Raw genomic sequence first — 19205 nt, forward strand, 5'->3', positions numbered from 1 at the left:
GAGGGAGTTGCGAGTCGTGTATATGTTGTTGTTTTCCGAACAACAGGAGCGAGTCGCATGACCAGTGCAACGCGAGACCAATCCCAGGGACGAAGGATGATGGACTGGTGTCACTGTTATACAGATGGCGTACAGATGAGCGTGCCGATGGATGATCTCGTGGGACATGCGGCTCATATCAAGGCGTAATAATGATTTAAACTTCTTACCCTGCAGGGGTGCAGTACGAAATGGCCGAATGAGGCAAGGCCGTAAAGCTTGCGAGAGCCGCAAGCCAAAAATTATGGCGTGGTGCTCCAGCGTGCAACACAAGCTTTTCAGGAGATTCGTTGCGTTTGCACTCGATCGCAGACACAATGGCGATCAGCTACACGACAATCGCTGTGATATCGGCCGTCATCGCAGCTGTAACCTTCGGCATCCCCTGGCTGCTGGCCGAAGTCTTCCCCGTGCAGAGCCTGTTGAAACAGCGCAATGGACGGCCAACGGTGACCACCAAGTCGTACAAAGGCCGCACGGCACTGATCACGGGAGCGAATGGAGCATTTGGCTCGAGAGCGGCAAAGCTGTTTGCTGAACGGGATGTTGAGACTCTGGTGCTTGTCGACGTCAGGGACTGCACCGCGGTCAAGGAACAGATCGAGGCCGAGGCTACAGCGAACGGCCGAGCGAAACCCAACATTCTCCTTTGGCAAATCGATATGATGACCTTTGCAGGCTGTCAGGTACTGGCGAAGAAGGCCAAAGAGCTCAAGAACCTCGATCACGTTCTGTTGACGGCCGGAATCCTCTCGTTTGACCGCCGCGAATCGCCCGAGGGCTGGGAGACGTCCATTCAGGTCAACTTCTTGTCCAATGCGCTCATTGCTTTGACTCTGCTTCCGCTTCTACGGTCTTCCCCCGGCAATCCTACCCCTCCGGTTCTGACCTTTGTCACAACGTTCAGCGTCTATCCCGCTTCGCCTACGATGGGCATGCCGCGCACTGGCTCATATCTCAAGCGTCTCAGTAATAACAAGCCGGGACTGGCGCAAGGGCATCAGTACGGACGATCAAAGGCACTGTTGCTGTATTTTACCCGTGAACTTGCCGCTCGGGTCAGCGCGGCGGAGAAGCAGGGGCGTATGAAGGGCAAAGCGACGGTCAACAGCGCCGACCCGGGCTCTTCCTGGACAGGCCTCACCAATCCGAACCAATCGATGTTGATCCCGAGACTGATCATGAACATTTCCGCGCGAGACCCGGTCATTGGCGCCACGGCGTTGGTTAATGGTGCCTCCAGCTCCGCGAGCGGGCATGGCCAGATCATGGCGGATTTCGACATGGACCCGTAAGTTGTAGAGCAAGGATCACGGCGGCCGAATGCACTTGCTAACATTGATTCTCACAGATATCCGCCTTTCATGGAAAGGAAGAGTGGACGGTTTGCGCAACAGCGTGTGTGGGAGGAGACGAGAGCCGAGCTGGAGGCCAAGGTGCCAGATATCAAGGCTGTCTACGAGATGCTGGATCGGAAGTAAGTGGGGCTGGAGTCAGCATGAAACGTGGTTGTTGAAGGACTACCAAGCATCATGGTGCATTCTATAAGGCTGGGTCAGGGTCTGACATTGGAATGACCCGATTGCTCTCTAATTCACCTATTCACTCCAAATCTGAGTCGTGCGTGTGGCCCACCTCCCTAATCGAGCCTCAGTCGGCAGGCGAGGATCCGCAACGCTCAAAGTTAGGCAAAGATAGTGGACGACTCTAAACCCCGGCCCGTCCGCGTTCCGGGCGTAGGTGGGCACCGGCTGGAAGAGGAATGACATCAGATCGACGCCAAAAGTTTCTCACCGACGCCTCCGATTCGTCGTCACGGGCGTTGTTTCAACCTCATCTCGGCGATCAAAAAACAACGTCAGGCGATGCGACGGGATGATGAGGTCAACGGCGGGTTGAGTCAGGTGAGCTCAGACAAGGTCACCCCTGCCGCTTTGATCGCACTCGCCGTCACGGTGAACTGCCGCGAGCCGCACTCTCCCGTGTTTCTCAGCCTAAGGCTATCTTGTCGCCTTCCACTTGCTTCCTTTTTTAGTTATTACACATCCTACTCGTGAACATCATCGCTCTTGCCACGCTCCTCTCGAAACCCTTGTTACTCTTCAATATCCGCTCCTCCCCCTCCTCCTCCTCCTGCGTCTTCACTCCCATCCTCTCTCGACATTCGGCAATAATTATTGCTCCACGTCATCCTTCCGAACTGAACGCGCAGCGATAGCGAGATGGCACCGGTAGTATGGGGCCTCGACCTGGCCGAGATCAAATGGTCCAAGTTCAAGAGCAGCTACATGTGGAACAATGAGTACCATCTGCGCCGAACGAAGTTCATCGTGTACCAGTGTGCACTGATCTTCTGCGTCGTCTCGGAGTCGCTCGGCACCGCTGTGTTGTCTGGTATGTCCGGCGCAGGCGACCCGCTTGGTGCAACGCGAGCCATGCTGACGCGGAGACCATAGACTACATCCAAGGAGAGAGGAAGATCCAGACCATCACCGCGAACCGTGTCAAGGTGTACAACAACAACTACGTGGGCGCGGGCAGCTACAACATCTTCGCCGGCGTGTTTGTCGCCTTCATCTTTGGCGCGGCCTTCTTCTTCGACCTGATCTGGCCGGAGCGGCACGAGAGCCGAGGAGTGCTGATTGCGTGGAAGGTGTGCGGCGTGCTGGCAACCATTTTCCATCTCGCCAGCGCCCTCACCCTGACCGTCATCACCGTGAGGCAGCGATCCTATGTCGTCCCGCATATTGCTCCCTTCGATCCGCAATTCTGGTGGAGAAAGTACACCAAGCATGCAGAGGCACCATTGATCTACAGACACAACGGGCGCGCCGTCGCTGCGGTGGTGTTTGTGTGGCTTGGCTGGGTGTCGGTCGCGGCAAGGTGCGTACAATAGATCACGTATCCGAGACTATGGCTGACTTGTAGTCGCAGCTGCGTATTGCTATTCATGAGCATCGATCACACCGAAAAGGGACCTGGACCGAAGTCGACGCATGCGCGCGAACGGGATGCGGCGGCAGGTGGCGCCATTGATCCCAATGACCCCGAAAAGGGATCGTCAGAAACAGAGAAGCCAGCCGACGAAGCTACCGTGCCAGAGCCGGCGCTCACCCACGACCGGGAAGGAGAGGCATCAACAACGGAGCCTGCTCCGGCGGCCGAGCAAACGACTTCCGCGGAGGCAACACGGTAGACGCCGGTCAAGCAGACACTACGCAACAACCGCCTCTCCAGCGTGATAGAGGGGGAGAGCCCGGGCCTGGATAGCAGTGAGATCACGGAGAACTCGACCTTCAGCGTGTTGGCGTCGGGGAAGAAGCGGCCTCATTCTGGGGAATTACGGGTGGATGCTGCTGAGGACCGACGAAGGCTTGGGGAGAGGAGCCTAGCAGCGTTGACGAGTGGCGTCTCTGATGCAGGTTGGACTTCGCGATGAGCGGGCACTTTGCATTGCATTATTGGAGTTGGTGGGGGTTACTTTTCTTCACGAGCATGCGCTACGTGAACTGGCAGCGCTGAGTGCAGCAGATAATGTTACTGTAATGACAGCATTGAAGGAAATTTCATCCATGCAACCATGTACAGTGCACATGTTTGGCGACGCGTGATAGGCTGCGGAGGCGAGGCGATCGTGGCGGGGCAACGCCTCATTGGGCGGGAGACGTGGCTTGAGCTTGCAAACAAGCATGGATGTGGATGAGGTAACTGCACGTCATCGTCATCCCTCACGCTCGACGACCACGTTTTCCAACCCGCCTTTCATCATACATTTCACCTTCACAACAAACACCCTCCCCCTCTTCCATTCCCTCATCAATTCCATCCGTTCCATCCTCAACACTTCTCCCACACCCCCGTTGGACATTGAACATGAAATTGTCCGTTCTTCTGCTCGTTTCGGGCAGCGCCATCGCCCTGGGCGACTGGTTTGGCAATGCTGGTAAGACTTCCTCCCGCTGCGCACCGTTTGGCACACCCCTTTCCGTTCCCGACTAACTGACACGAGGTCGTCTAGCATACAACAAATGGCACGAGACTGAGCTCGAGCGATGGCTCTCCGACAACAACATCCCCTACCCCACCCCCGCCGATCGCAAGGATCTCGAGAACCTCGTCAAAACCAACTGGGAAGACTATGTCGCCAAGCCCTACAGCAAGTGGGATGCGCCGCAGCTCTCCAGCTACCTGACTTCGCAAGGAAAGGAAATCAAGAAGGGCACGGAGAAGGACGTTAAGAGCCTTGCCGGCCAGGTTCAGAGTGCCTGGTACGAGACTGCCGACCAGGCCAACGATGCTTACAACAGCGTGCAAGATTGGTTCTTTGATACGTGAGTGACATGCAACCGGCAATGTATCTACGCGCGCACGATCGCTGACATCCTCCCAGCTGGACCGAATCTCAGCTCAAGTCCTTCCTCGATCACCATGGCATCCCCAACCCCTCCCCGCGCACCCGCGACTCCCTCCTGTCCACCGCTCGCTCCAACTACCAGTCCATCGCTAACAAGGCCGGTGAGACATTCAACTACCCTGGCGACTGGCTCTTTTCCTCCTGGTCCGAGTCGGACTTGAAGGCCTGGCTCGACGAGCGCGGCATTCCCGCCCCGCAGCCCACCAGCCGCGACAAGCTCATCGCTTCCCTCCGCCGCAACTCTCGCGTTGCTGCCAATGAAGCCTCCAAATATGCCGCATCCGCCTCCCAATCCGCTTCCTCCGCCCAACAATACCTTTCCGACCAGCTTCTCGACACCTGGAGCGAGAGCCAAGTCAAGGAGTGGTTGGACAAGCAAGGCGTCAAAGTGCCCCAGGGCAGCAAGATGAACGAGCTCCGCGCCCTCGCCCGCAAGCACTCCGCCCAGCTCACTGCCTCTGGCGCGTCCGCCTACGGTGCCGCCACCTCCTCCGCCGGCAACTTCGTCGCTCAAGCCACCAACGACGTCTGGGCGCAGGGCCGCTACTACTACGACTACCTCCTCAACCAGTTCGGTCTGGCGTCCGAGGAGGCCAAGTCCAGCATCAGCTCTGCGGCGTCCGTCGCGAGTGTTTCGGCCTCGAACTCTCTGTCCAGCCTCGGTTCCCAGGCCGCCAAATCGGCTCCTAGCGCCGCTTCTGAAGCTTCCAGGTCCCTGTCCAGCCTTAGCTCCAGCTTGAGTTCTCTGGCATCCAAGTCTGGCCCCAGTGTCGCGTCCGAGGCCTCCAGCTCCCTGTCAAGCCTCAGCTCCAGCCTTAGCTCGCTGGCGTCCAAGTCGGGTCCCAGCGCCGCCTCCGAAGCCTCCAAGTCTCTGTCCAGCGTCTACTCTAGCCTCAGCTCGCTGGCGTCCAAGTCCGGCCCTAGCGTCGCATCCGAAGCGTCCAAGTCTCTCTCAAGCCTCAGTTCCGGCCTCAGCTCTCTGGCCTCCAAGTCGGGTCCTGCTGTCGCCTCCGAGGCGTCCAAGTCCCTATCTAGCCTCAGCTCCAGCCTCAGCTCGCTGGCGTCGAAATCAGGTCCCAGCGCCGCCTCCGAAGCATCCAAGTCGCTGTCCAGCGTCTACTCCACCCTCAGCTCTTTGGCATCCAAGTCTGGTCCTAGTGCCGCTTCCGAAGCCTCCAAGTCGGCTTCCAGCCTCAGCTCCAGCCTCAGCTCGCTGGCATCCAAGTCCGGCCCTAGCGCCGCCTCCGTGGCGTCCAAGTCTGCTGCCAGCGCCGCTTCCATCGCGTCCAAGAGCGCGGCGAGCGCTGCCTCTGTGGCGTCCAAGTCGGCTGCCAGTGTGAGGAATGAGTTGTGATTGAAGGAAGAACAATTGGATTTCCCAACAGAAGAGATGGGAACATGACAGAAGAAAAGAAGAGAACGGAAGCGAGCCAAGCGGTTGATGATAGTCGAGAAGGATTGACTGCGTACCGCAGGGCAGACGAAAAAGGCGTTGCGGCGCCCTGAGAATGCAGAGGGGTGCGAGTCCCTCTTGTTACGACCGATAATGGCGAGGATTTCTTTAAGTAGCGTTAGAAATGACATGCCCTAATTGTCTCCCACCCTTGCACCTCTCCTGCATGCGCGCTGTTTACTTCCGATCTTGATCCATGGTGTGCCCGCCCGTGATGTGGCTGAAAACACTTTTCCCTGAGCGTTTAGATAGCTCTTCCGCGACTTCAGCTTGAGGAACGTGAGCTCGACTTCACCTCAACCCCAGAACACTGCTGAACCGAAATGGCCTCAAACAACTGGCCCCGCTCTCACGAAGGCGACTTCACCATCTCCAGCTTCCAATTCAAAGATGGCTCTTCCCTCCCCAAACTCCGCCTGCACTACCGCACCCTGGGCTGCCTCAAGAAAGACGCCCAAGGCCGCGCTACCAATGCCATCCTCATCATGCACGGCACCACCGGCTCCGGCGCAAACTTCTTCACCCCGGCCTTCGCCGGCAACCTCTTCAACGCCGGCCAACCTTTATCCGCGGAAGAGTACTTCCTCATCCTCCCCGACGGAATCGGGCACGGCGGCTCGTCGAAACCTTCGGACGGGCTGCGCGCGCGCTTCCCCCGGTATTGCTACGGGGATATGGTGCGCGCGCAGTACGCGCTCGTCTCGGAGCACCTTGGCGTGAATCACCTGCGGCTCGTATGCGGGACGTCGATGGGAGGCATGCACACGTGGGTCTGGGGAACGACGTATCCGACGTTCATGGACGCGCTGTTTCCGCTCGCGAGTCTGCCGGCGCAAATCGCAGGCAGGAATCGAATGTGGCGCAAACATGCTATCGACTCGATACGGCTGGACCCTGGCTTCGAGGGAGGCGAGTATGGATGTCCGCCGCCGGGTTTCCGCTCGGCGCTGCATGTTCTCGCGTGGATGGCTAGTTCGCCGTTGAAGTGGCAGCAAGCTGCGTCGGATCGGGCGAGCGCGGACGAGTTTATTGATGCGTTGGTTGAGAGGGGCATGAAGAGTCAGGATGCGAATAATTTTGCGTACGCGTTTGATGCGAGCTGGGATTATGATCCGCGGCCGCTTCTAGGGGCGATTGAGGTGCCGTTGACGGCGGTCAATTCGGCGGATGATCAAGTGAATCCGCCTGAATTGAGGATTTTGGAGATGGAGATGGGGAAGGTCAAGCTGGGCAAGGCGGTGGTGTTGCCTATTACTGACAAGACTGCTGGGCATGGAACGCATTCCATCGCGGAGTGCTGGGTGGAGCATCTTGTTGAGTTGCTGGGGAGATCGGAGAGAGGGGAGAAGGCGAGGCTTTAATGCATACTGTCATGATTGCGTGGCTATTCGTTGGTCCTCATGAGGAGATTGCTTCAAGCTATGGGCGAGTCCGGCGACGTCTGGTTCCCGGCACACCTCCGAGCACACTCTGGTCGCCCAGGAAGTCCGGCGCAAGACCAGGTTCGGCATCAACCTGCTCATTTGGCATTGCTCGCCTCCTCCGACCGGATTGACGCTCTCCCCTGCGCCCCAGACTCGTGTCTCCGTAAGCGCTCATGCGTACATTCGTGGCATCGAGGACAAAGTCGTCATTCATGAAGTGGCCGGCAGCATTGCCCACGCCCCAAAGTCCCGCAGCCGGATCGTCTGCACCTGCGTCGTCTTCACTCCCCAAAAGTGAAGCCATTTGCAGCCGTCTCGCAAGGTCGGCGTCCGCGCGCTCCTGCCTCCGCCTTTCATGGTCAACTGGGCGAGCAGCGCCTCCGAAAACTTGCCTGTACAACACCTGGACGGGCTCGGGCACCCGCATGTGGTTCAAGCGATCACCATCCGCCACCGCATCGGGGTAGTTGAACCACGGACAATCGCACGTCTTCCACTTCAACCCACACACGATGCAAAATTCCGCCGTACATCTGCAGGTCATGTGGTTACAGCCCTCACCTCTCTCGACAAATGCCTTACATTTGTAGCAGCGCTGCCATCCCTCTTCCTTTGCTTGCTCCACCAGCTTGGCAATTTCCGGGTCTTGGGGGCACTCGCTGGACTTGTGGGCCTTGTGATTGCACGTCGTGCACACTTTCGTCTTGCAGCGAGGACAAAGAGCGTACTTGCGGCCTTGATGTGTGTGGATGTGTGATGGCTTGATCCACTCCCCGCACCTAGGCGCCGGGCAGTAGATGCGGTTTTTGGTGTGGTACTCTTGGAATTTGCGATTCCATAGGATCTTGAACTTGGTGTCGAACAGCTTGTCGACGTGCTTGAGAGGGATGTGGGCGTCGGTGCAGCATTTTGGCGGCATGTGCTGCGGATTCTTGACGGACATTTCGAAGATGCGTCTCAGGCAGTCATGGCACATGCGATGGCCGCAGCCCAATTTGGCAGATCGGGTCGAGGGTGTGTCTTCGCCGCATGTCAGACATTCGACAAGACGGGGCTGGACTGGGACTGAAGTCGTTGAATGTCGACGGGTGGTTGCAGAGGTAGAAGGTGGCGCTGGCGTTCTGGGATAATTTCTTGACTTCGAGGCAGAGGGCACAGGTGCCGACTCTTCAGGGAGGGGGGCAAGCCTCGAAGAAGTGGTGCGCCTCTTTCGCATATATGGCCGAGTAGGCTCTGAGTACTCGACTCGCTCAACCCTGTCACTCCGGCCGACTTGTGAAATGCTGTCCTCTGGAGTGAGTTCTGCTTCCGTAACGGTTGACAGGACGCTGCGTGCGGCTGGGACCGTCCTCTTGGTGGAAGATTTCTCAGATCTACTTCGATTAGTCCTTCGCCTTTCGGGGTGTGGGGGATCGAAATCCTGCTCTGGGTCCCTCCTTGGCGCATAGACGTATTCATCCGCACTTATGCGAGCTTCTCTGATCTCAACATTCGGTCTGGCCGAGGTCTCTTTAGTTGTGTGCCTTCGGTATCCGTGACTTTGTCTCGAAAGACTGGTATTCGAAGAACGTCTTGAAGCGGTTCGGCTCGAGTTCGACGACGCCGCTTTCCTCCGCTGTGAACTCGGCACGCTGTAATACTCCGTGCGTCTCGACCTCAGCTCTTCCAAATCAGGCTGTCGGGGAGCCACATCATCTACCTCTTTCTTGTGCGCCGGTATCTTTCGCCGAGTCGATCGTTTCGCCTCATCGGCTAACGGTCGCCGCCGACTCGTCAGGCTACTCCGACCGCTCCGCAGGCCCATGATGGTGGATGGTGGAGAGAAGAAGAAGGAAGAGAAGGAGAAGGCTGGCGGAACTTTGTAGCAAGCACCCGCTGGTGCTACGGCAGAGCCCAATCTAGTCTACAATCGGCCTTAGCGCGGTGGGGAAATCGCCCGCAAGGTAAACCTTAAAACGCCGCCCGAATATCGGCGGAGATCCGATGAAAAGTTGTGGCTTGTGAGTCTTGGAGCTGTCCATTGGAAGACACGAGCCATTCCTCACCATCTTGAGCGTGTTTGGGGACAGATCTCTGCAGAGCCCGATCTACCTACAGCCCGAATACCCGCTGAATCTCACACACCTTTCTTTCCGCCTGCAATGTGGCGGTGAATGAGGATTAAGCTGCTTAAAGTCTACGTCACCGGTGCACAAATCATTGAGAGCTCATTCGATATATCACCACTCTTGCAGCAACCACCGCTCAGTCAAGATGGCACTAGCCTCGCACGATGTGCGTCCGGATCCGACCTCCGATCTTCACTGGTCGGACTACCGGGGAGCCATCCATGAGATCTTCGCCGCCAATGCTGCCAAACACCCCGACCGCACATGCGTGGTGGAAACCGCATCATCAGACACACCTCGGCGGGAGTTCAACTACCAGCAAATCGACCAAGCATCCAACATTGTTGCACATCACCTTGTCGACCAGGGTGTCCAGCGCGGGGAAGTCGTCATGGTCTATGCCCACCGTGGTGTTGACTTGGTCGTGGCGGTTATGGGGGTCCTGAAAGCCGGCGCAACATTCAGCGTCATTGATCCCGCGTACCCGCCAGATCGCCAGATCATCTACTTGGATGTCGCTCGACCCAGAGCGCTCGTGGTCATAGACAAGGCAACACGCGATGCGGGTCCATTAGACCGCAGCGTGCGAGACTGGATCAAGGAGAACCTGGATCTTCGCACCGAAGTACCTGCATTGAAACTCCAAAATGACGGCACAGTACTTGGAGGCTCTTCTTCCGGCCAAGAAGATTGTCTTGCTCATTCTGTGTCCAAGAAAGCCACGCTACCGGGGGTCGTTGTCGGCCCTGACAGCACACCAACCTTGTCTTTCACCTCCGGCTCTGAAGGCAAGCCAAAGGGTGTGAAGGGAAGACACTTCTCACTCGCATACTATTTCCCCTGGATGAAAGAAAGGTTCGGCCTGTCGGAGAATGACCGGTTTTCCATGCTGAGTGGCATTGCGCATGATCCTATCCAGCGGGACATCTTCACCCCACTCTTCTTGGGCGCTTCGCTCATCGTCCCACCCGCTGAGTACATCACTTTCGACCGCTTGGCGACATGGGCGAGCACGAACGAGATCACCGTCACACATCTCACCCCGGCCATGGGTCAGATTCTCCTGGGTAGCACCGAACCCAAAGTTACCAGCCTCCACGGAGCATTCTTCGTTGGCGACGTGCTACTCAAACGAGACTGCAGACGATTGCAACAGCTCGCCCCTAACTGCAGAATCAAAAATATGTATGGCACAACAGAAACCCAGCGTGCTGTGTCCTACTACGAGCTCCCCTCGCTCAATGAGGACGCAGAATACCTGGATCACATGGGGGACGTCATTCCAGCTGGCAAAGGCATGATGGATGTCCAATTGTTGGTCGTCGATCGCGAGAAGCCAGAGCGACAGTGCGAGCTTGGTGAGATCGGTGAGATCTACGTCCGAGCTGGGGGACTTGCAGAACACTACCTTGGCGACCCTACGAAATCGAAGGAAAAGTTCGTGGTGAATTGGTTTGTCGACCCGCAGAAGTGGGTGGACGAAGACAAAAAGCGAGTGGCGGCTTCCAACACTGCCGAGCCCTGGCGCGAGTGCTATCTGGGTCCGCGAGATCGCATGTACCGATCAGGCGATCTCGGAAGGTACATGCCAGATGGCAACGTGGAGTGCTGTGGCCGTGCAGACGACCAAGTGAAGATCCGCGGGTTCCGAATCGAGCTCGGCGAAATCGACACTCATCTCTCACAGCATCCACTCATCCGCGAGAATGTGACATTGGTGAGACGCGACCACAACGAGGAGCAGATTCTCGTGTCATACTACGTCCCGGACATGAAGAAGTGGAGAGAATGGTACTCACAGCAAGAAGAGACATCTCGGACTGTGCAAACAACAAATGGCATACGGCGCCGCGAGTCTGCAAACGAAGGCATGGGGATGGCGCAGCGTATGCGAATCTTCGAGCTCCTCACCTTTAACGCACGAGATGCGCTCAAGAAGAAGCTACCTGCATACGCTGTGCCGACTTTGTTCATTCCCATGCTTCGACTGCCCCTCACTCCTAATGGAAAAGTCGACAGACGTGCTCTCCCTTTCCCGGAGGAAGCAGACCTGTTGGGTGCCATTTCCAAAGCAACCGATCTGGACTCGCGAACGGAGACCGAGAACGCTTTGGCTGAAATCTGGGCTTTCCACTTGCCCCGTCAAACGGCTGACAGTCTACCCAGAGATGCAAAGTTCGAAGATCTCGGAGGCAACAGTATCATGGCTGTGCAGATCTTGCCTAAGATCAACAAGCGTTGGAAAGGTGCCAATGTGCCGATGTCTGCTATGGCGAGTAAGCAACCGACCTTGCGAAGACTCGCGCGATACATTGACAGATCGCTGGATCCTGTCGGCCTGAGAATGGACGCCGCGGAAGAAGGGGAGGAGGAGGAGCACCAGCAGGAGCAGTATTCAAATGATCTCTCCGTTCAAGTCGCGGCGTTACCAGCATCTCTCCCATCAGCAAGCCTGCGAGAGCTGTCCGAACTGTACCACGGTGCACGGATTCTATTGACCGGCGCAACAGGATTCCTGGGCGCGTACATTCTGCACGAAGCAATCATGCGCAGCAGCCCTTGTCATGTGTACGCTCACGTCCGAGCTTCGTCGCACCGGGAGGGCATGGAACGAATCAGGATGACCTGCAAAGCTTACGGCCTTTGGCACGAGTGGTGGGCGACCGAGGGCAATCTCGAGGTCGTTATTGGTGATTTGGAGAAGCCGAAACTTGGCATGAACGATGCGGATTATCGCAAGATCGCCGAGGATGCGGAGCTCATCATTCACAACGGCGCCCGAGTGCATTGGCTCTCACCGTACGAGAGTCTCAAAGCTGCCAATGTGCAGTCCACACTCGAGTGCATCCAGCTCTGTACGACAGGACGGGGGAAGAGGTTGGCATTCGTCAGCTCTACGAGTGTGCTTGATTCCGAGCACTTTGTCGAGATGACAGACGCCGGTCAGCCCGTGCTCGAAACCGATGATCTCGAAGGCAGTCGCCAAGGTCTGGACACTGGCTATGGGCAAACCAAATGGGTATCGGAGCTACTGATCCGCGAAGCCTGCCGGCGTGGCTTGAACGGCGTCATCATTCGGCCTGGCTACGTGATGGGCGACGAGGACAGCGGCGTGAGCAACACCGATGACTTCCTCATCCGCATGCTGAAGGGATGTGTGCAAGTCGGGTGCAGACCAGACATCACCAACACGATCAACATGGTGCCCGTGAGGACCGTGGCGCGCAAAATCCTTGCTGCCGCTTTTCAATCTCCCACGGCCAGCGTTGCGCAAATCGAGAGTCACCCGCGTCTCACGTTCAACGATTACCTAGGCATACTGGAGCACTACGGCTACCCGGTGCCGCTCGTGCCGTACGCAGATTGGAAGCGGAAAGTTGAAGAGTACGTCGAGTCTTCGGATTCTGGGGAGGAGCTCGCACTTCTGGGATTGTTCCACATGGTCACAGGCGACCTTCCAGCTTCCACGAAAGCGCCTGCACTTGATGACCGCAATGCCGCCGAGGCCATGTCGAAGGACGCACAAGCGCTTGGGCGACCGCTGCCGCTGGGCGGTGTCACGAAGGAAGCTGTTGGTGCGTACCTTGGATATCTTATTGCGAGAGGGTTCATGCGTGCCCCGGCTACGCCCTCGAAAGAGCTGCCCGTTCGGAATCTATCAAAGGAGCAGAGCGAAGCGTTGGCGAAAGTAGGAGGGCGAGGCGGGACTGCGTCGTGAATGTGCATTTATCTCTCCACTGCATTGCTGCCCGAGCGTCGTTTCACCGCCAAGCATAGACGTGACTCTATAGCATTATTAATCCGCACAGAAGAAGCGATTGCGCGCACGCTGTTCTACTGCCAAAGCCGTCAAATCTAGGGCGTATGGAAGTGGCTGATCTTTCTTGGCCTCGCATATATTCTCCCCCGCCTTTCACCTTACTGTAACTAAGCGTCTCGTCTTTTTAACTTGCATCTTTCCCTGTCACATCAACATCTCGTCGGAAAGATGTCCGACGGTTATGAGACGGTTACTGCGAGGTGCCTATGTGGCGTAGCACGCCACCAGCTCGAGCTAGCGAAGGCAGATCTACCGTTGCGACTGAGCATCTGCCACTGCCATTCATGCCGACACATGGTACGCAGACCCTGTGCTTCAAAAAAATTATAAAACGGACAACGCAGAAGAGATACTGAGATCCACTGCAGACAGGAACACTAGGCCTCACATTCATCCAACTCGCCGCGGACTACGCCCCCGCCCCCGCCGTCCTCGCTAACCTGACCGCCTTCCCCTTCTCCAAGCGCCTGACGCAATACTTCTGCTCCACGTGCGGCACGCTCATGCTCTCGCACTACTGGAAGGATGGCGATGACCGCTCAAAAGGGGAGCAGTGGGATGCGATGACGGGCACGCTGGAGCAAGCGGACGGCATTTTCGAACTGCAATCGCACGAGTTCGTCGCTGACACTCTCGACGGCGGGCAGGCTGACTTTCTGCCTTCGGTGAATGGCAAGGCAATCTCGAGATGGGCGGGCTGGCCTGGCAAGTCGGAGCAATTGCCGCTGTACTGGACTTCCCCTAACAGGCCATCAATCCGCGAATCGCGGGCGGAAAAAGTGCACGCGCACTGCAAATGCGGCGGTGTCCAATTCTGGATCGCGCGGCCGTCTGAGCGGTCCGAACAGGCCTCTTGCCCGTGGCCGGATCTCATTATTCCGGACCATTCGACAGAAGCCCGGCCCGCGCCCGCCGCGTGGTGGCTTTGCGATGGCGGGAAGAAGTTCCTCGCTGGTGTCTGCGCGTGCAATAGTTGCCGACTCGATACAGGGATGGAGTGGATGCCGTGGGCATTTGTGCCGGCGATCGACATCACGCTGGACGCCGAGGGCGATGTTCCGTTCTCTCTGCCTTTTAGTACGCTGCGAGCGTATACCTCTTCTCCGCATGTTATTCGGTATCATTGCGGCACGTGTGGCGCGAGTGTTTTCTTTACTCACGACCAACGAGATGGTCTTATTGACGTTGCGGTGGGACTTCTCGATGCCGTAGAAGGCGCGAGAGCCGAGAGTCTGCTGGCATTCACGACAAAGAGGCTGAGTTTCCGGGAAGACGGTGTTCTCCGCGCGAAAGACCTTACTGTTGCCATGGAGAATGGACTACGCCAATTTTCATCCAGAAAAGGAGCGGCGAAGGATGCTGAGTAAGCCCTTCACCATAGGACCTCGACGTTGGCAATCGGCGGTGTGTCGCCCTCTTCAAGTCCGTATGTCGGGGTACCGGGATCCTCCATGGGCCGCCGGTGCCAATAGTGCACGAAGCTCTGCAGTGCGCGCGACGTATGAAAGCCGACAATGTACACCGGTGACGTTGTCCGTTGCTTCTGCTCATCGTTTTCCTGTGCAGAATCATCATCGGGCTTTTCATATGCTGGCCGATGGCTTTCACTGTGCCATTTACCCGCTGCATCGCGGTAGGCGCCTCTGAAGCTGGAAGGGGGCTTCCATCTCGACAACTGCGGCGTCAGATCCTCGCTACCCGACCAGCCAAGTGCTCGGGTTTTAGCCGTTTGCAGGAGAATGAGGCGAATGATGTTGGTCGTGAGCGGCAGACCTTCCAGAGTCAGTCGCGCTTCGAATGGCATGCGGTCCGGCCGCTTCACAAGCGCAGGATAGCCGCCATGTTGGACGAGTGACTGGATCTTGCTGTTGAGCGGCGTCTTGAGCTTCCGCAGATCTAGAGACTGGGTCGGGGGAACCAGAGTAAAGTTTTGTATGGCCGTGTGAGCATCAATGCCGTGGATTCGAAAGCCCGCGGGAGGTGGAATGGGCGAGAAGATGTCTGCAGGCGAATGCGAAGCGACAATGTCGTGGATGCGAGCGACGTGGCCCTGGTATGTAAACGCACTCAGAGGAGAGGAGAACAGCAGGAAGTAGGAGTCGAGCGGCGCGAGAGTTGCGAGGTCGCGGCCGGGAATGATGCGCAAAATGTCGCCCTGTTCCAAGGTCCAGCCTTCGATATGCCTGCCTTGCGGTATGAGCCGCCTAAAATCGTCCTCGACCAGGTTCGGGCTGGCGTTGTTCAAGACAAGCACGGATGTTTCGGCGAGCTGATTGGCCATGTCGTCTCTCATGCGCAGAGCGCCGCGCGCCATACCTGTTTCTTCATACTCTTTGAAGCGCTTGCGGGCTTTGCGTGCTGCGGGTGCTAGCGCAAATTTAGGAAGCGGTAGAGGAGGCAGGTCGGCGTGCAAGTCGGGTGCTTTTAGTCCAGCGCCATGTGTCTCGGCCTTCTGGTCAGGGAACAGCCGTTCGAAGAGGTCTGATGGCCCTTCGGACGTTGCAGCATCCAGTTCCTGTCGTCGGTTCTGGCCCTTTTGCGCTCCTGATGGACCCCATTCCCCCTTTGGCCCACTTTCTATCCTTCGCACTAGCGCTCCTCGACGCACAGCATCCATTCCCACTGCTCTTCCATTTTCTGTTCCGTGGAATTCCCCTTCCACTCTCTCCTCCACCATCCGCAATCCCGTTCTCTTCCCTACCGCTCCATCATCGTTGGCAGATCGTCGCTGGGCCAGGGTCCTTCGCAGGCCGTTGCTGAGCTGGCGCCTGGAGACGTGGCAAGCATGGTGAAAAGCTTGCAGGGCGGGGCGCCTTTCAATCACCGACACGACCAGCATGAATCGGGGCGTATGTCCATGATCGAGTGTTCCAATAGTGAGCTCTCGAATGGACGTGCCGAGTGCGGGAGCTGCGGTCGGCTCGAGCCGGCGCTAGCAAAGCTTAAACTTGAGCCACCGATCAGCGACATGAGGACTGAAGAAGGACGTAGACCTTGCCTCACACCTCCTACACCCCCAAAATCACACCGACAAAGCGTATGCGACAATACAGACGTGTTCGGAACCTCTTGTTTTGTCTTTGGATCGCGCCACTCCTCACTGCCACACAAGTGTCCCGATTTCTACGTTCTCCGGCCCAGCCTTCCTATTTTGTCACATTCACATGAACCACACTTGGACGAAGACGGATGACATAACTCGACGGCGGCGGTGACAGCCCTTGATCATTCTGCAGCGGCAAGAGGCCGTGACTGCAGGTGAAGTGTTGCCAACATCGCTTGCGATTCTTCCGCAAACCCTCAATATCAGCATAGTATGTCTCAACTCGTCCACCCTTTGAGGTTGAACCCTCCATTTACCTGCTGCAGTTTGAACTTCCTCAAAATGGCGCTGGAAGGGTGCGTCCATGTATCGATGCCTGCGATCGACTAATACTGACTCACCGGTTGACTTCAGGCGTATGCATTTCGCCGTGCGACCCCTGCCGGCCCACAGTGGTGAGTGTCACCTGCCATATGCTTGCAACGCGGATCATGCACTGACGGACTCCAGGCCTCGACGGCGCATTCCGCATTCACATCCCACCCGAACAGCTCGACGTCCTTGGCCTGAGAGTGGGCGACGTGTGTGAGGTTTCGGGCGGCGAACATGGCACTGACCTCCTCGGTCACGGCATCGCATGGCGAGCCACCGAAAAACTCGGCGCAAATCCCAAGCAGAAGCCGGCAAAGATGACCGACACGCTACGTCACGCCTTTAATATCAAAGAGGGCAGCCACGTCAATCTTAGTCCGAGCCGTGCGAAGATTGCCAGGGCTGACAAGGTCGTGCTTACCGATGTTACTCCAACAGAGTTCCTCAATGGTGATGCAGCGGAGACGGAAGATGAGAAGTGGTGGTGGCGATGTGGACACACGCTGAGTGAGTATCATCCATCTTTCTGCGAAGAACAACTACTGACAGCGTTACTAGGCAACTGCGAGGCTTTTGCGAGTGGCACCAATTTTGACGTGACTGCAAGGAAGGGCATTAGGAAGCGCTTTCATGTCGAGCACGTCGACGCAGCGACTACTGCTCCCGGCATTCCAGCTCTGTTCTACTTCAACGATCACACCAAGCTTGTCATTAACGGACTGGACGTTACCCCCAACACCACAGCTGCCAATGGAGACCACCATGGCTACGCCGGAATTGATGCGAAGCATATTGGCGGCCTCTTAGACCAAATCAAGACCCTCAACGCCAGTATGAAGCGTGTGATCGAAGACACTCGAGCACCTCAAGGCCTTACTCGTCACGCCGGCGTGCTCATCCACGGGTACGAAGGTACGGGTAAGTCCATGCTGCTCAGCCGTATGAAGCGCGCTCCATTTCGAAAGGTACTCTACTTGGACGAGCTGGAGCTCGATTCTCCATCCGCCTCGAAGAATCAAGCTCATATTGAGAGTACCTTCACCACTGCTTTGGACAACCAGCCAAGTCTCATCCTCATCGACGATCTCCATGAGCTCGCACCCGCAAACGGTTCTGCGTACGGGAAGGCTTTGACGAAACAATTCAATAGGCTCAACGGCGCTCAAGTCCTGGTCGTGGCGACGTGTCGCAACCCTGACGATGTCTTTCAGAGGCTCATCGGAGTGGGCCTTCTATCCCGAAACGTTGAGTTGCCAGTTCCAGACCATGTCGCTCGGATTGACATTCTCGACGCCCTACTCGATGGATCAGATACGGAGGCAGACGTTGCACGAGACCTCGGTCGCCGCACTCACGGCTTCACAGGCAGAGATCTAGCTCTGCTCATCACTCTGGCGCGAGAACAGGCCGTAGAACAGTCTGAAGCGAGAGAGGAGTTCGAGAGTCGAGACCTGCCCAACCACGAATCGATGTCATCTTTGCTGATCTCGTTCGACGGAGCGGCGAACAATCAAGCCGTTGCTAAAGTGGATGCAACTCAGGCACAACCCAAGGAGAAGCCACTGATCACAATCACTACAGAAGACTTTGACTATGCCCTGACACAAGTGCGACCCACAGCGTTGCGCGAGTTCCTCTTCGAGAAGCCACAAATCCAATGGTCCGACATTGGTGGATCTCAAGCCATCAAAGAACGCTTCGACCACATCATCGGCTGGCCACTTGACTACGCAGAAGACATGACAACCCTCCGCCTAGAGAGCACAAAAGGCATTCTCCTCTACGGCCCACCAGGCTGCTCCAAAACCATGACCGCGCAAGCGGTAGCAAAGACCTACGACCTCAACTTCATCGCCGTCCAAGGCGCCGAGCTAATCAGCATGTACGTCGGCGAGTCCGAGCGCGCGATCCGCAACCTCTTTAGCAAAGCCCGGGCCGCCGCACCGTGCGTCGTCTTCTTCGACGAAATCGACTCGATCGCTTCTGTTCGAGAAGGCGGTGCTTCGAAAGGACTAAACGTCCTCACGACCCTGCTAAACGAAATGGACGGTTTCCGTCCGCTCAACAACGTCATCATCCTCGCGGCCACCAACAAGCCCGAAGTGCTCGACTCGGCAATCATGCGGCCCGGCCGCTTCGACGCGCAGATCTATCTCGGCCCGCCGGATACGTTGGCGAGACAGGAGATTTTCAGCATTCAAATGAAGGGTGTTCCGAAGGGAGGATATATTGATTTCATCCGCTTCGTCAGGGCCACGGATGGCTTTACCGGAGCGGAGATTAAAGAGTTGTGTAATTTGGCGAAGGAGAGGGCGTTTGTGCGGGCGCATGGTGCTGAGGCTCCGGCTGAGCTTCAGCTTCTTGAGGAGGATTTCGAGTATGCACTGCCCAGGACGAAGAAGAGGGTTTCGGTGGACATGATTGAGGCTTACCTGGCCTTTGCTGGGAAGCAATCTAGTTGAGTGGAAGGAAGAGGTTGAAAGCGGAAGAGCGTTACACGCAGGTGATGCATGTATACATTTCACAGTTGCA

At 56.9% G+C, this 19205-nt stretch overlaps 9 protein-coding genes across 9 annotated transcripts; 7 read left to right on the forward strand and 2 right to left on the reverse strand.

The window, feature by feature from the left end:
- The first annotated feature begins 255 nt into the window (after positions 1-255).
- On the forward strand, positions 256-1651 carry BDY17DRAFT_289156 (uncharacterized protein). Its single transcript, XM_033732311.1, has 2 exons — positions 256-1330; positions 1391-1651. Exons 1-2 carry the CDS (start codon positions 357-359, stop codon positions 1518-1520), a joined length of 1104 nt encoding a protein of 367 aa, XP_033594104.1. The 5' UTR covers positions 256-356; the 3' UTR covers positions 1521-1651.
- A 235-nt stretch (positions 1652-1886) lies between these two features.
- BDY17DRAFT_289159 (uncharacterized protein) lies at positions 1887-3611 on the forward strand. Its single transcript, XM_033732312.1, has 3 exons — positions 1887-2433; positions 2496-2922; positions 2974-3611. Exons 1-3 carry the CDS (start codon positions 2262-2264, stop codon positions 3233-3235), a joined length of 861 nt encoding a protein of 286 aa, XP_033594105.1. The 5' UTR covers positions 1887-2261; the 3' UTR covers positions 3236-3611.
- Positions 3612-3912: 301 nt separating this feature from the next.
- BDY17DRAFT_306911 (uncharacterized protein) lies at positions 3913-5807 on the forward strand (the record flags this gene model as incomplete). The annotated part of the gene is made up of 3 exons (XM_033735072.1): positions 3913-3982; positions 4058-4370; positions 4430-5807. The coding sequence occupies 3 exons, from the start codon at positions 3913-3915 to the stop codon at positions 5805-5807; spliced, it is 1761 nt and encodes a 586-aa protein (XP_033594106.1).
- A 422-nt stretch (positions 5808-6229) lies between these two features.
- On the forward strand, positions 6230-7267 carry BDY17DRAFT_320074 (Alpha/Beta hydrolase protein; the record flags this gene model as incomplete). Its single annotated transcript, XM_033736378.1, has 1 exon — positions 6230-7267. One exon carries the CDS (start codon positions 6230-6232, stop codon positions 7265-7267), a length of 1038 nt encoding a protein of 345 aa, XP_033594107.1.
- Positions 7268-7325: 58 nt separating this feature from the next.
- BDY17DRAFT_320075 (uncharacterized protein) lies at positions 7326-8273 on the reverse strand (the record flags this gene model as incomplete). Its single annotated transcript, XM_033736379.1, has 1 exon — positions 7326-8273. One exon carries the CDS (start codon positions 8271-8273, stop codon positions 7326-7328), a length of 948 nt encoding a protein of 315 aa, XP_033594108.1.
- Positions 8274-9583: 1310 nt separating this feature from the next.
- BDY17DRAFT_243920 (large subunit of alpha-aminoadipate reductase) lies at positions 9584-13156 on the forward strand (the record flags this gene model as incomplete). Its single annotated transcript, XM_033730481.1, has 1 exon — positions 9584-13156. One exon carries the CDS (start codon positions 9584-9586, stop codon positions 13154-13156), a length of 3573 nt encoding a protein of 1190 aa, XP_033594109.1.
- A 154-nt stretch (positions 13157-13310) lies between these two features.
- BDY17DRAFT_329175 (Mss4-like protein) lies at positions 13311-14441 on the forward strand (the record flags this gene model as incomplete). Its single annotated transcript, XM_033737860.1, has 3 exons — positions 13311-13555; positions 13627-14375; positions 14429-14441. The coding sequence occupies exons 1-3, from the start codon at positions 13427-13429 to the stop codon at positions 14439-14441; spliced, it is 891 nt and encodes a 296-aa protein (XP_033594110.1). The 5' UTR covers positions 13311-13426.
- A 189-nt stretch (positions 14442-14630) lies between these two features.
- BDY17DRAFT_320078 (uncharacterized protein) lies at positions 14631-15875 on the reverse strand (the record flags this gene model as incomplete). Its single annotated transcript, XM_033736380.1, has 1 exon — positions 14631-15875. One exon carries the CDS (start codon positions 15873-15875, stop codon positions 14631-14633), a length of 1245 nt encoding a protein of 414 aa, XP_033594111.1.
- A 768-nt stretch (positions 15876-16643) lies between these two features.
- Positions 16644-19135, forward strand: BDY17DRAFT_320079 (P-loop containing nucleoside triphosphate hydrolase protein; the record flags this gene model as incomplete). Its single annotated transcript, XM_033736381.1, has 4 exons — positions 16644-16657; positions 16716-16756; positions 16812-17180; positions 17232-19135. The coding sequence occupies 4 exons, from the start codon at positions 16644-16646 to the stop codon at positions 19133-19135; spliced, it is 2328 nt and encodes a 775-aa protein (XP_033594112.1).
- Between the last annotated feature and the right edge of the window lie 70 nt (positions 19136-19205).

Source organism: Neohortaea acidophila (genome assembly GCF_010093505.1).
Source record: "Neohortaea acidophila strain CBS 113389 unplaced genomic scaffold BDY17scaffold_1, whole genome shotgun sequence".
Classification (NCBI taxonomy): domain Eukaryota; kingdom Fungi; phylum Ascomycota; class Dothideomycetes; order Mycosphaerellales; family Teratosphaeriaceae; genus Neohortaea; species Neohortaea acidophila.